Genomic DNA, 15,419 nt, shown 5'->3' on the forward strand with positions numbered 1-15,419 from the left:
GTTGATCCCTTGATGAATCTTTTGCTCTTATGAAGTACGAAGTAGTTTATATACTTGTTGAATCTACTTCTTTGATTATGTTTGACTTTACCGAACAAATATGGATACTTTGTGAACTTGCTTGCAAAATGATCAAGAAAATATTAGTAACAAATAATAATCAAATATTTGTTTATCATCAAAATAAATGAGTGATGGACTTTTGGTCAACATTCTCCCCCTTTTTGATGATATCAAAATATTTGATTATTTTAAAGGAAAGAAAAAGTAAATTGAAACATGTGGAGTTTAGCTCCCCCTTAACATATGCATATATTGTTTATACCGTTTTACCTTTGCATATTTATTGTTAACTTTTCTTAACATGACAAAGCTCCCCCTTAATCATATACTCAATAAGGTTGTTAATACTTGAAAACATAATATGATTAATGCCAAAATAATCAATTCTAATATTTCTCCCCCTTTTGATTTCATCAAAAAGGGTGGGATAGGAAGCAAGGTCAAGCTATTTCTCCCCCTTAATTATACAAGATATGACTTGTATCAATGAAGCACAATAGGTAAAGAGAAATTTCAAATGCATAAAAAGATGAAAGTTCATATAGTCAAAACAAGTTTAAACATTCATCTACCAAAAAAATATGTCAAAAACCTTGAAAATAAGAGATGCAGGTAAATAATTGCATGGTTATGACTCAAGTATGATAAAACTAACGTGTTCATGCACTTAAATCACTAAGATGACAAGAATTGAGACTTTTTGGTAAGTTTTTCAAAAATTTAAGCAAAAACAACATATGTACCAAAAATTAGTTTCATGCATCCTTTTTGAAAAATTCTTTTTGTATCAGCTTAAACATGATTAATATGAAGTGTACAAGCTGGAAAAATAGAAAAAGCTTCAAAAATGAGAGATTTTGGCAAGTTTTACTCATTTTGGTCATATAAGGTCATTTTAAGCAACTTACTTACTAAAAATTGATTTTATGCAAAATTTTCATGCAAAATCTTTTTTGACAGCTGATATATGATAAAACAAACATGCGCAAACAAGAAAATCAGAAAAAAGTCAAAAATCCTAACTTTTCGGTAAGCTTTTCGATTTGCTTAAAAACTAGAAATCTACCAAAAATGAGTTCTATGCAACCAAATTGAAAAATTCTTTTTCCAGTAGGTCAAAAATATCAAATGTGAGGTGTACAAACTTACGGAATTGAAAAATAATAAAAATTGAGCACGTTTGGAGAAAAACACTCTTTTAGGTCTCAAAAAGTCAAAATTATGCAAGATAGTACCAAAATCAAGATTTGAGCATTATTTTTGAAAAATTCATTTTGAGACAGTTTATATATGAGTATTTAGAGATGTACAAGCTTTCAAAACAACAATTTTCTCAACAATATGAAATTTTGGCTAATTTCACCCATTATGGCCTTAAAAAGTTAAAAATAAGCAAATGACATACCAAAATTTTGTTCAAAGTATATTTCAATCAAGAAAAACCTTTAGGCATGCTAAATACACTCATTTGGACATGTTCAAACATATAAACACATATACTAGCCAAATATGTAAAAATTCATATATTCACTAGTTCAAAGGTATGTCCAAAGTTCACCAAAAATTTGCATAATAACCTATAATCTGAATTTTTCAGCATGTATAGTTCAAGAATGTCAAGACTCAACTAATCAAAACTTTTATTCATAGAAATAGTATGTGACATACCAATTATGTATGTATGCATAAGAGAGTGAACAAGAAGGATCAAAAGCAAGTCAATTAGCCAAACACTTCAAATTTCATTTTCTTTTCATCTAGGTATCTTAATCTCATCAAAATAAGTAAAATTAATAAGAATGATATTACCGATTCCCAAATTTGTTAATTTGGGTTGTGTTCAAGAATTGACATGCTCTTTTTCTATGCTTTTTGAGACTTGTTGGTAATGTAGGAACTTGGCATTCTTCTTTAAGCATCAACACCCAAGAGCCAACTTTGGTTCCTCTTTATTGATACCTACAAAACAAACTTATATCTTTCTTTTTGGTACCCACATGACTTTGGGTCCTTTGATGTTAGTCTTTAAAACCTTTTGTATCCAAATAGCCTTACCAAAATAGGCATTCTTTTTCACATGGCAATAGGATTTAGTGTGACCATCTTGATTACAATAAGTGCAAATTAAGTTCAAATTACTAGATGACTTGACAAAGAAATTCTTAAGTAATTTTTGTTTCACACTAGTGTTATATCCTATACCACTTTTTGAAAAAGCACATTTTTGACTCCCAAGCATCATTTCAAAATTCTCTTTTCCTTTTGTAAAATTGTAAACCACCTTGTTTAAATCATCAATTTTAGCTTTCAAGTTTACAACATCTTTTTCAAATAAGGAACACTTTTTGCATTGGGTTTCAATCAAAAACTCATTTTCTTTTACTTTCAAAGCCTCAACTTCTTCAAGCAATAAACTTATTTTCTTTCTTTGAGTTGAGTTCTTAGCAAGCAATTTTTCAAAATCAACAAACAAATCATTAAAGGATTTTGATAATTCATCATAAGACATATCAAGTGCATCATCATCACTTTCACTTTCAAAATCACTTGAATGGTCAGGATTACTTACCTTATCATCAATGGCCATAAAGCAAGTGTTGGCTATCTCATGTTGTTCATCTTCGGAACTTTCTTTCTCGCTTTCACTCCAAGTAGCCACCATTGCCCTTCTTCTATTCCTCTTTCTCAAGGGACAATCCGTTTTCATATGACCGGGCTTTTTGCATTCATAGCAAGTAATTTGATCATCTTTTCTTGAGCTCTCCCTTGAGTTACTCCCTTTGTAAAATCTATTTGCATTCTTCTTGAACTTCAAAAACTTCTTAAATTTCTTTGTGAGTAGTGTTATATCCTCCATATCACTATCACCATGCTCACTAGCTTCACTATCATCATGTGAAGTGGATTTGAATGCAATGGTGTTCTTCTTCTTTTTATCGACTTCCTCTTCTTCTTGAGCATTCATGAAAATCTCATGATTCATGAGAGAACCAATGAGCTCTTCCAATGGTAGAGTTGAGAGGTCCTTGGCTTCTTGGATGGCAACTACTTTGCCTTGATAGGCTTTGGTGAGACTTCTCAAAATCTTGGTGACCATATCTTTTTGTGTAAGTACCTTGCCAAGAGAGTTCAAACCATTAGTAATAGTTGTGAAACGAGTATACATGTTAGCAATGGTATCATGTTGTAACATCTTGAAATTTTCATATTGAGTAACTAAAAGTTGAATTTTAGTTTCTTTCATGGCACTAGTTCCTTGATGAGTTACTTCTAACATTTTCCACATATCATGAGCCGAGGAGGCTTGCTCAATATTTTTAAATATATCTCTATCTAATCCACATATTAAAGCGTACTTAGCCTTAGCATTCTTAGACATCATCTTTTTATCATTTTCATTGTATGCATCATATTTCTTTACAGTTTCTACACCATCTACAACATGCATAGGAATGTAAGGACCATAACATACAATATGCCACAAATCATAATCAATGGATTGAAGATACATTTCCATTCTAATTTTCCAATAAGGAAAGTCTACCCCATCAAAGAATGGTGCTCTACTTGTGCTTAAACCTTCTAGCATGTTATTGTGTGAATTACTTGGAAACGCCATGCTCTAGATTGTGAAATCTAATCAAATAATTTGAGCCCTTGCTTCCGATACCAATTGTTAGCCCAAGATATGTTTCCAAGAGGGGGGGTGAATTGGAAATTTATACTAATTTCGGTAAATCAAAACTTTTAACACAAAATTAAGCAATTAGCCACTTAATCAAATAAAAGCAAGTAATATGGCAAGCAATATATTATGACAAATAATCAAACTTGTAAAATAAAGAGTTTAAGGATTAGAAGATGCAAACTCTCGATTTTTACAAGGTTCGGTAGAACTATGCCACCTACGTCCTTGGTCTTCAAAGCTATGGACCTAGCTTTGAGTTCCAATATCGAGCCAAGTTAACGGGCTTGACTAACCCTTACAACCGGGGAATTTTTCACCAAGGTTTTTCCCAAACCTCTCACAATAGTTTCCTTCCAAGGACTATCAACCTCGCCGGATTGTTGAAGTGCCAATCTCACTTTTCTCGGGTTGTTTACAAAATCGGTGTCAACCTCACCTACAACCGAGTTGTTTTTCTACCGGTGCCAACCTCACCTCTCAATACAATGAATATGTAATTTTGAAATACAAAGCAAACTCTCTCTAATAAGATGGAAAACAAAGTAAAATCCTAGAGAGAATTGCAAGCACACTAGAGAAGATAAGAACAAGTTTGGCTCAAGTGTGTGTGGTTGGTGTGTTTATGAAAAGATGATAATTCTTTAGTTTAGAACACTTAGAATGATATTATATGATGAATAGAAGCTCAACCAACCTACATTTTTGAGTGAAAAACGAGTTTATATAGTGTAGGAATGAAAACTAGCCGTTTATAGCCGTTAGCACATTTTTCGAGGCCACTTCAGCCATGATCCGGAATTCCGGATTGGTTACAACCGGAATTCCGGTTGGCAACCGGAATTCCGGATGGGAACCGGAATTCCAGATGCAAAAGGTTCATTTTTTCGAACTAAAACGTGCATAACTTTTTACTCGTTTATCCGATTTCAAAAATTCCAGTTGCGTTCTCTTAGTTAAATAATATGTGATCTTAAAAATCAATTTAGAAAATTTAGATATCATTTTTTGTGAAATAACTTGTCGCACAAGTTAGTGAGCCAAACTTTTGAACTTATAAATCCTAGTATACTATGCAAATCACTTTAACAAGACTAAAGCAAATTTATACCATTTGATTGTTTGTAGTCTTGATGTAGATGAGCTTCCTAGCTTGATTTGCATGTTTTGATCCCATGTTGACTTTTCCCGAGAGTTGACTTTTGACTTTGATTTGACTTTGACTTTCGGGTTGACTTTTGACTTTGAGCTTTTTGAAGACCTCTTTTGAATAGGGTCTTGACTTGTTGATCCCTTGATGAATCTTTTGCTCTTATGAAGTACGAAGTAGTTTATATACTTGTTGAATCTACTTCTTTGATTATGTTTGACTTTACCGAGCAAATATGGATACTTTGTGAACTTGCTTGCAAAATGATCAAGAAAATATTAGTAACAAATAATAATCAAATATTTGTTTATCATCAAAATAAATGAGTGATGGACTTTTGGTCAACAGAATTCACAATGTCCGCTTGTCTTTGTCCCTGATGAAAAAATCAAACTCATAAGAATAGTCAGAAATTATTTTATCAAGCTAATGAAGTAATAGAATGAGGTCATACCGGTTACACAGGAAAAATTGACTCCGTCACCAAGAATATTAAAGTAAATCAAACAGCATGTAACAACTTTATAACACCATTTTCGAGGATAGAAATATTTTACCCCAAACTGTGTGAAGCATAAGTGTGTGAAAGTGTAAGCAGGGAACATTGCCCAATATGTCAAAAAGACTTTTTCTGATAAATTGTAACCATAGGAGATGCTGTCACACTACCTCAATGGTAGCCCTTTTCAATGGTAGCGTATCTTCTACATAACTCCTAATTACATAGTTCCAACTTACTCAGAGATGGCTTTCACACATTGAGATAGGTAGCTCTATTCATCCAATGGAGCTTGAACACACAGTTTTTAAACAACATTATTCAAAAATGATAGCTTACATAACACTGTTTGATGAACCCGAATATTCCTGTGAGGAGTGAATAATTTTCTTGATAAACCTGTATGACACCATAACATTACAACATTAGCAATAAAATAGTGACTGTAATTCTTATAAGGTTGAGATTTTCTTCTAGGACAAGGACAAGACATTATGAACTCTAAGACAACTCAAATATCAAGGATTAAGAAGAACAAAAACATTAAACAGTACAAACCCCTAAGGATTTCCTTAGAGAAATAAAACGGACCGAGTCAAGAGCTTTAGTAAAAATATCTGCAATTTGTTTGCTAGTTTCTGTTGGAATTTATTTTACCAGGATCTTAGATCTACTCACAAGTATGTTGATTAACACCCTAAATATGAACTTTCTAAAACGATGAAATAAACACATATAAAGTTTAGGAAACCTTACATTGGGTGCAGCGGAATTAAATGACTCCTTTCGTTCAGATATCTAGCCCTTGATTCCTTGCTGTTGCAGAGCATTATCAATATCTGAACCTGGATCTCTTTCTCTGAATCTTTGATGCTGAAACTCCTTCTTGCTGAAAGTCTTTCTTCACGATCTTCCTCACTATGATTGAGGTATCACTTGCTGTGTGTGGGCACTACTCTCACACTAAGATTTTCGAAATTGAAGAGGGAAGGAGAAAGAGAAGGGTCGGCCAAAGATAGGGAGAGAGAAGGCTCAATTTTTTTTCCTGAATTAGAAGTGTAATTTTCTTGAAGCCTTCACTATCTATTTATAGCATTCCACTAGGGTTAGGTTTGAATTATTTGGCATTAAAATAATGAAAATATCAGTTTAAAAATTCAAACCAAGTGGCCGGCCATGTACAGTAATGGGCCTTACTTGGATTTTGCAGTTTTCTCAATTCTGCATCTGATTTTCTCAAAAACGCCAATTTTCAAATTCAACCATTTAAATGCCAATTCTAACTATTTAATAACTATAAATAATTATCAAATAATATTGTCATTTATCATATTTATTAACTGAACCATACAAAGTATCATAATTAAAAAATATGCCCCTAAAACTCTTTCTTTACAATTTCGCCCTTACTTAGTGAAAATTTCACAAATAGACATAGTCTAATTTGAGAATTATAATTGATTAATCAAAACCAATTACATGAGTCTTACAAGCAATATTATCTCAACTAGTACGGGGACCATGGGTCTATATAACCGAGCTTCCAATAAGTAGATCAAGAATTTAGCACTAAAATTTACTAACTTATTAATTCTTTGTTGAATCCACGCATAGAACTTAGAATTGCACTCTCAGTTATATAGAATGCTCTATATGTTCCACCATATAGACACATCATTAGTTATCCATTGTTATAATCCTAATTTGATCAATGATCCTCTATATGAATGATCTACACTGTAAAGGGATTAGATTACCGTTACACCCTACAATGTATTTTATCCTTAAAACACTTGACCCCGTATAAATGATATTTCAGCTTATGTGAAATGAGTACTCCACCATTTATGTTCGTTTGGTCAAGCTCGAAGGAGATCATCCTTTGCTTACTATTCGCCAGATAGAAGCTATAGATTCCATGTTTATGATAGCGCTCCCACTCAATTGCACTACCGTGTTCCCAAAATGTACGTATCACCCTGACCTAAAAGTAGGCTTAACTAACAAATCAAAGAACACGAATAGCCTTTCAAGATTGAGCCTAATCATAACAGGATTAAGAACATTTGATCTAGGATCAACTAGGCGATATTGAATTGAATAGATATTACGGTAAGTTTAATAAATCTAAGTCAAAGTTCAATATCGGTCCCTTCCGATGCATACTCCATGCATCCAACCTGAGCTTTACTTTAACCAATGCTCTGGAAAGAACATAGCACTTCTCCAAATGCTAGTAAACTCTGTTGTAGATTATCATATCAGTAAAACCCTGTGTCTGATAAATCTAGGAAACTTTATTCACATAGTCATGTTTACTTTCTAATGTGTTGACGGCACAATAAACAGGATCAAGTATGTGAAAAGGGTTTCAGATGAATTTATACATTATGTACATATAATCATGAAATAAATTATGTGAACCATGCAACATTAAATGTTATTTCTGATCTATATTAATAAGTAAATCTGATTATATTGAAATGAGTTTTATTTAGGGCATAAAACCCAACAGTTTCAACATATTCTAAGACTAGAATTTTATTTTCCACTAGCTCTCTAATAAAGTGATGACGAATGTCTATGTGCTTTGTGCGAGAGTGTTGAACAGGATTCTTAGAAATGTTTATAGCACTAGTGTTATCACAAAAGATGGTTAAAGTTTTCAAATCAAACCCATAATCTGCCATCATTTGTTTCATCCATAACAATTGGGTACAACAACTACCCGCATCAATATACTCAGCCTCAGCTGTGGACAGAGAGATTGAGTTTTGCTTCTTGCTGTGCCATGAAACAAGATTGTTTCCAAGATAGAAACATCCACCACTAGTACTTTTTCTATCATCTGTATTACCTGCCCAATCAGCATCACTAAAGCAAACAAGGTTAGAGTTAGTGTCTTTAGAAAACCAAATCCCAAAATCAATAGTGCTGTTTACATAGCGAATAATTCTTTTCACAGCAGAAAGATGGGATTCCATGGGATTTGCCTAATATCGTGCACAAACACCAACACTATAACAAATGTCAGGACGACTAGCAGTAAGATAAAGCAAACTACCTATCATACTTCGATACAAAGTTTGATCTACCTTTACTCCTTGTTCATCTTTGCTTAGTTTCAAAGTTGTGCTCATGGGAGTGTTGATATGTTTGGCTTTCTCAAGACCAAACTTTTTCACCAAGTTCTTTGCATATTTGCTTTGAGTGACAAAAGTTCCCTCATCTGATTGCTTCACTTGAAGACCGAGAAAATAAGTGAGTTCACCTACCATGCTCATTTCAAACTCCTTTTGCATTTGGGAAACAAAAACCTGCACTTCAGAGTTAGAAGTAGATCCAAAAACAAGATCATCAACATATGAAAAAATAATATCAAATTGAATGTGTGTGATGAACTGTGTTTTAATAACATTTCCTTTTCTATAACCATGAGAGTGTAAAAACTCAGATAGACGCTCATACCAAGCACAGGGTGCTTCTTTCAAGCCATACAAAGCCTCATCTAAAACATGATCGAGAAGGTGGGAATCCTTAACCACTCCATTTTGTTGTGGGGTTTTAGGAGCAGAAAGATTATGAAAAATACCATAAGATTTACAGAATTTACCATACACAGTATTTTCAAAATCATTTCCATGATTACTCTTACCACGAACTATCTTACCAATGTTGCAATCTTTTTGAACTTTTAATTTCAAGCAAAGATATTTAAAAACATCAAAAGTATCAATGTTTTCTCTAAAAAATTCTACCCATGAAAACCAAGAGAAATCATCAACACACACAAAAATATACCTTTTACCATTCAAGCTTTCAACCTGGATTGGACCCATTAAGTCCATATGTAGGAGTTCGAGGACTCTGGAAGTATTCACATCAGAAACACTCTTATGAGAAATTTTCAGTTGCTTACCAAGCTGACATGGTCCACATTTTCCCAAAGACTCCTTACCTAATTTAGGTAATCCTTGAACAATTCCTGCATTAGACAATCTCCTCAGATTTTTAAAATGAATATGACCAAGTTTTTCATGCCATAAATCAGTGGTGTTAATAACAGAGTGACAAGTAGCATAGGTAGTGATGGTGTAACAATTATCATTAGATTTGAACCCTTGCAAGACAATTTCACCAAGAATATTATACACATAACAATGATTACTATCAAAGCTCACAGTATAACCCTGATCACAAATTTGAATAATGCTAAGAAGATTAGATTTTAGTCCATCAACCAACATGACATTCTTCAGTCTAGGAAGCCCTTCGAAATTGAGAGTTCCTATCCCTATGACTTTTCCAACAAGACCGTTACCAAAAGTAACTTCTTCACACTGCATTGGTCTAATGTTCTCAAGATATTCTTTTTCACCTGTCATGTGTCTAGAACACCCACTATCAAAGTACCACATGTTAGTAGCAATAGTTTTAAAACAAGAAGAACCTACCAAGCATTTATTTTTGACAACCCATTTTTGTTTTTGTAAAACATGTTTATTTTCAAGGTAATTAGATTTAAACATGTTTTGCATAGTGATGCATTTAGGTCGAATGTGACCTTTTCTCCCACAAAAATGGCAAATAGGGATGAAACGTCTTCCATTCCCTTTGGAATTGTCAAACTTACCGTGGTGCTTCTTTTCTGTAACAGCAGAGTGCTTTGCTGTAGAGACAGAAACCTGCGAGGTAGAAACAGTTCTTCCAGAAACAAAACTATTAGATTTAACAAAAGTGGTATTAGAATTAGGTTGATTAGAAACATAACCCAGACCAACAAGATTGGTTTGGCCAGATTTTTGAATTTTTTCAAAGATGGTGGAACCTGGATTTAGCATTTTCACATTCTTTTTAATGTTATCAAGTTCCTTGGTTAAAGAAATAATTTTAGACTCTTTTAAAGATAGTTCAGATTCACAACATTTAAGTTTATCTTCCAACTCATTAATGTTGTTACACAAGACTTTATTATCTTTAACCAGGGAGCGATTTTCAGCACATGTTTCCATCAACTTACCAAACATTACCTTGTAGGATTCAGCCATAGAATTCTCATCAATTTCTGACTCATCTGATTCGGATCTAGATTCTTCCTTGTTGTCATCGATCGAGATATTATTCATGCACATGAATTTTCCTTTTTCCAGCAAATTTCTTGACAAAACACTTGTTAGAGCAATTTTTTCTCTTTCATCTTCACTACTTTCAGAATCATCACTCCAAGTAACATTCAATCCCTTTTTATTTTTCTTTAAGGTATTGGCACATTCAGATTGAATATGACCAAACCCTTCACACTCTCTGCAACGGATATCTTTGTTAGATGAAAAAGGTTTAGAGGGATTGTTACCTGAAATGTTACCATTTGAGTTCTTTGAAAAGTTCATTTTATTTCCAGCAGATTTCATGTATCTTTGGAAATTTTTTGCTAACAAGGCCATTTCATCATCATTTTCATCATCAGAAACAATATTTTCAGAATCATTGAAAGCAATACCTTTGATTTTCTCATTCGAGAGACTTTGCTTACTCTTTTTCTTGATCTGTTGATTCAACTCAAAAGTTCTTAAAGACCCCATGAGTTCCTCAACCTTCATTTTGTCAAAGTCTTTTGCCTCTTCCATTGCAAGCAATTTTGTGTCAAACCTGTCAGGAAGAACTCGAACAATCTTTCGAACCAAGACAGATTCATCTAATTTTTCTCCCAAGGCAAAAAAACTCATTAGAAATATCAGATAATCTTTCATAAAAATCATTTAAAGTTTCAGTTTCTGACATTCTCAATTCATCAAATCTAGTTTGCAACATGGTAAATCGTGATCTCTTTACATCAACAGTACCTTCAAATTGAATTTGAAGGATTTCCCATGCTTTATTATTATAAAGCCTTCACCAACACCATTAAAAATAGCATGTAAAGCCTTATTATTATAATTAGACAATTTTTCATCTTCAGTGGTCCAACTGAGTTCAGATTTTACCTGAGTATTACCTTTTTCATCATTTTCAGTAGGTTGAGACCAGCCTGTAAGAATAGCTCTCCATGCCTTCTCATCTTGCGATTTGATGAATGCTCTCATCCTGACCTTCCAATAAGGATAATTCGACTCATTCAATAGAGGAGGTCGAGAGATAGAGCTTCCTTCTGCAAACAAAGACATCTCACACAAAACAAGTTAAACGGAATAACCTCAAGATCTCACTAAGAATTTAGTGACTTGCTCTGATACCAATTGAAATTCCGTATTTTAATATTCCCTAGTTTGATTATTTAATTAAGTGATTAATTAAATGCGGAATAATGAAACTGGTACTGAAAACAGTTTTTCCGTAGTTACAGAATACAACTCTGTAACTCCAGAGAAACCCAGAAAACCAAACAGTGCATAAAAGTAAAAACACACAAGATTTTTGTACGTGGTTTCAACAATCCTTTCAGATTGTTACTAGTCCACGGGGCCACGCCCAGAGATAAGATTCATTAGATCGGTATCAAAAATACAAAGTAATTGACTTATGCATAAATAGACTTCCTCTTATTGTATGTCGCAAGCTTGATGTATTCCACCTACTAACCGAATCTTGATAAAACTCCAAGAGCTCGAACTCCCTTCGATCACCTTAAAGAGTGCTTGAATCCTCTCGATTCAAGGCTTAAAGGCTATATCCCGAAAGCCTATACAACCATCTCCCGAAGGTTGTGTGCTTGTATCATCCCGATGCAAGACTTCAAAAGCAATCTCCCGAAAGCTTATAAAAACCCTTCTCCGGAAGGTGTGCTTGTATCCTCCTGATGCAAGACTTCAAAAGCAATCTCCCGAAAGATTGTAAATACCCTTCTCCCGAAGGTGCACTGATGTTCTTCTTCGTTGTAGACTTGAATACAGACTCAAGACAATACAAACAACAAATAAACAGAGTAAGAGTCGAACAACTCTTCTCTACATAACAAAGACACTCTTTCCTAAAGATATGAAAGTGAATGAAAAAGATACAAAACCTCGCTGATATAAGATGTATTTATAATGAATATACATCTTATTGACAGCTTACATTCGGTCTGAACAAGACCTCAACCCACTAGAAACTTCCCTAAAATAATTCTTCAATCAGTCCAGGAATTTCTGTTTCTGTACCTACAGAATCGTGGGCAGTAACTGCAACTTTCCTTTTATAAAAGGAAAGTTTAGCTCTGGTTTTCTCTTCAAGAAACCTGATCTAAGAAAATGGGAAACTCAACACAAGATCAGATTAACAGCTGGTTAGATAAGAATAAATGTGTAATCAAAACTTACCATATTTACCTCAATTTCCATAAATAGGAAAGCTAAACAACTTTCTTTCCAAGTTTAGATACACACAAATAAGGAAACCATATTAATACATACCAGCCGAAAATACATTAAATAATAAAATATTTTTGTCAATTAAATATGCCAAAAATAGAATTAACATAATGGTCGAGCTCTACACATTATAGTCGAGCTATATGATTTAATATGGCCGAGCTTTCATATTTACTTTAGATAAAATCATATATTTTATAAATATTATAATGTCTATTGCCACATTCTCTACTAATAAAGAAAATTATAACAGTCTTGATGATTTAATCTATTTAAGAAAAAAATTGTGTTTTTAAAATATAATTGTGACATTTCATATTTACCATAGACAAAATTATATATTTTATAAATGTTATAATGACTATTGCCATATTCTCTACAAATAAATAAATCAATAATAATCTTGATGATTTAATCTTCTTAAGAAAAAAATTATGTTCTAAAATATTATTGTGACATTTCATATTTATTTTAGACAAAACTATACATTTTATAAATGTTATAATGTATATTGCCACATTCTCTACTAATAAAGAAAATTGATAATAATCTTGATGATTTGATCTATTTAAGAAAAAAAAAATTTATTTCTAAAATATTATTGTGACATTTCATGTTTACTTTAGACAAAACTATATATTTTATAAATGTCATAATTTCTATTGCTACATTCTTTACATATCATAATAATCTTGATAATTTTAATCTATTTGCAAAATGGTATAATATCTATTGTCACTTCTAACCTTTACAAAATTTGATCAATATAAAAATTAATTTGATTAATAATTATGAATCTCAACCATGAATGGTCGAGCTCTACTAATTATAGTCGAGTCATATAATTACAATATTTACTAATCTCAACCACATATAGTTGAGCTCAACCACTCTAAGTTGAGCTATTTTTTGAAAATTTGATTGGCTCTAATTTTCTTATAAATTTATCCAAGTAGTGCTCGAATCATCGATAATTATATATATAACTTCTTTTGGCGACCACTTATATGACCCCTATTCATCCTTCCACTCCCCATCGTACTGAACATAGATTACTATTTGAGTCACTCCCGTATGAAAAATAGATGGTTGATATTAGTTAAAATATATTGATGTTGAAATTATAATTAACAAGTCCAATTTTCAACTAAATTTAATTAAGTGTTATCAATGTGTCCATCAAAAAGTTTTAACAATAATTGAGTATTAACACTATCTTGACCATGTTTGGTCGAGCTAGTTGAGCTTTATTAGAATTATCATATCTATTGAATGTTACTCTTTTAGCAAACATCGATGAAAAAAGTTTAATAATTAAAAATATAAATTGGGATCAAATCTAGTTGAGCTCTACCTTAACGTCTGTCTTCTCGACCGACAACAGTCGAGCTCTACTAAATCTGTAATCTCAACTAACATAGTCGAGTTCTACTAAAATCACTATCTCAACTGACATAGTCGAGCTCCCTGCGATTCATCTTCAACCTCAGGTTCACTTTGCAAAAATAAGATTTTCAACTCAAAAACTATAAAATAGTAATAATATGGCTAGTATAATATTTTATTATTGTTTCTATCACATATATATGAAAAAAATAAGAATCAAGCTAAAAAATATATAACTTTTATTGTTTTTTACATTTAAAATAAAAAATTAAAAAATTAAGGTTCATTCACACTTACCTTGAATGTAATCGCTCTCTTGACAATATCTTGTCTATATGTAAGTGTATTATAAATTTATTTTTTTTACAAATTTGAAGAGATTTCAGAAGATTTTGAAAGATTTTTAAAAAAATATTGAAAGAGCATGAAAACACCATGTAAGGGGGAGGTGTTTTTTTTTTTTTATTTATTTTTTTTTTTTTTAATGATATCACTTTTCTATTTTTAATTAAAAATAAATATAAAATAATAAAGGGTATTATTGAGATATAAAAGTTTTATTAAAGGAGAAGGCTAGTGCAGCTAAAATTTTAAAATGAAGGTTACTCAGTTAATAAAAACACTTTTTAAGGTCATTTAACTAATTATCTCCATCGTATTCGTTCTAAAGGTCCTTGATTTTATCTGAGTTTTTCATTAACCAGATTTTTGGTCTCTTTCTTCTTCTTATTTGAAATGAAAAATTTTAATCGTTTCCTAATAGAAGAATGCTTTCATATTACTTTATTAGTGTTCAGTATGAAATTATTAATTTCAAAAGAACATCTATGTTTGTTTTTTTTGCTATTAGATTATTCATATATATATATATATATAACTATTTGTATAGTTAAAGAGATTTACAAACTAACTTTCTCCCTTACTTATTTGTTCCAATTCTTCTGCTGTTAAAAGAATTGAATTGTTATCGTTCTTTCCTAGCAAGACGGCTAGCTACGACTCCTCTGCCTATAAATCAAAAAAACCTTGTTTTTTTTTTTTTTGTTTTTTAGTATTTATTAAGTTTATGTCTTTTAATTTTTGGTTTTTGCTGGATTTTAGGTTTCATTTTGTAATTTAGTTTTGTATTGTGTTGTTTGCTCTTGGTGTTGATCCGTTTGGACTCAGTTCTCTCTATTTTTCTTGTTGGTGTTTTAGTAGTTTTTTGTTAGGTGCAGTTTAAATTTTCTAATGGTTGTAGGATTTTTTGTTTGTGTTTTTTAGAAGTTCAGTGTGTTTTTGATTGGT

The 15,419-nt window shown here is 32.0% G+C and overlaps 1 protein-coding gene across 1 annotated transcript; it reads right to left on the reverse strand.

Annotated features, from left to right (window-relative positions):
- Positions 1–2,035: 2,035 nt before the first annotated feature.
- LOC115700247 (uncharacterized) lies at positions 2,036–3,682 on the reverse strand. Its single transcript, XM_061105801.1, has 2 exons — positions 3,332–3,682; positions 2,036–3,178 (listed from the first exon to the last, which is right to left on the reverse strand). The coding sequence occupies exons 1-2, from the start codon at positions 3,680–3,682 to the stop codon at positions 2,036–2,038; spliced, it is 1,494 nt and encodes a 497-aa protein (XP_060961784.1).
- Between the last annotated feature and the right edge of the window lie 11,737 nt (positions 3,683–15,419).

Source organism: Cannabis sativa, chromosome X, assembly GCF_029168945.1.
Source record: "Cannabis sativa cultivar Pink pepper isolate KNU-18-1 chromosome X, ASM2916894v1, whole genome shotgun sequence".
NCBI lineage: Eukaryota > Viridiplantae > Streptophyta > Magnoliopsida > Rosales > Cannabaceae > Cannabis > Cannabis sativa.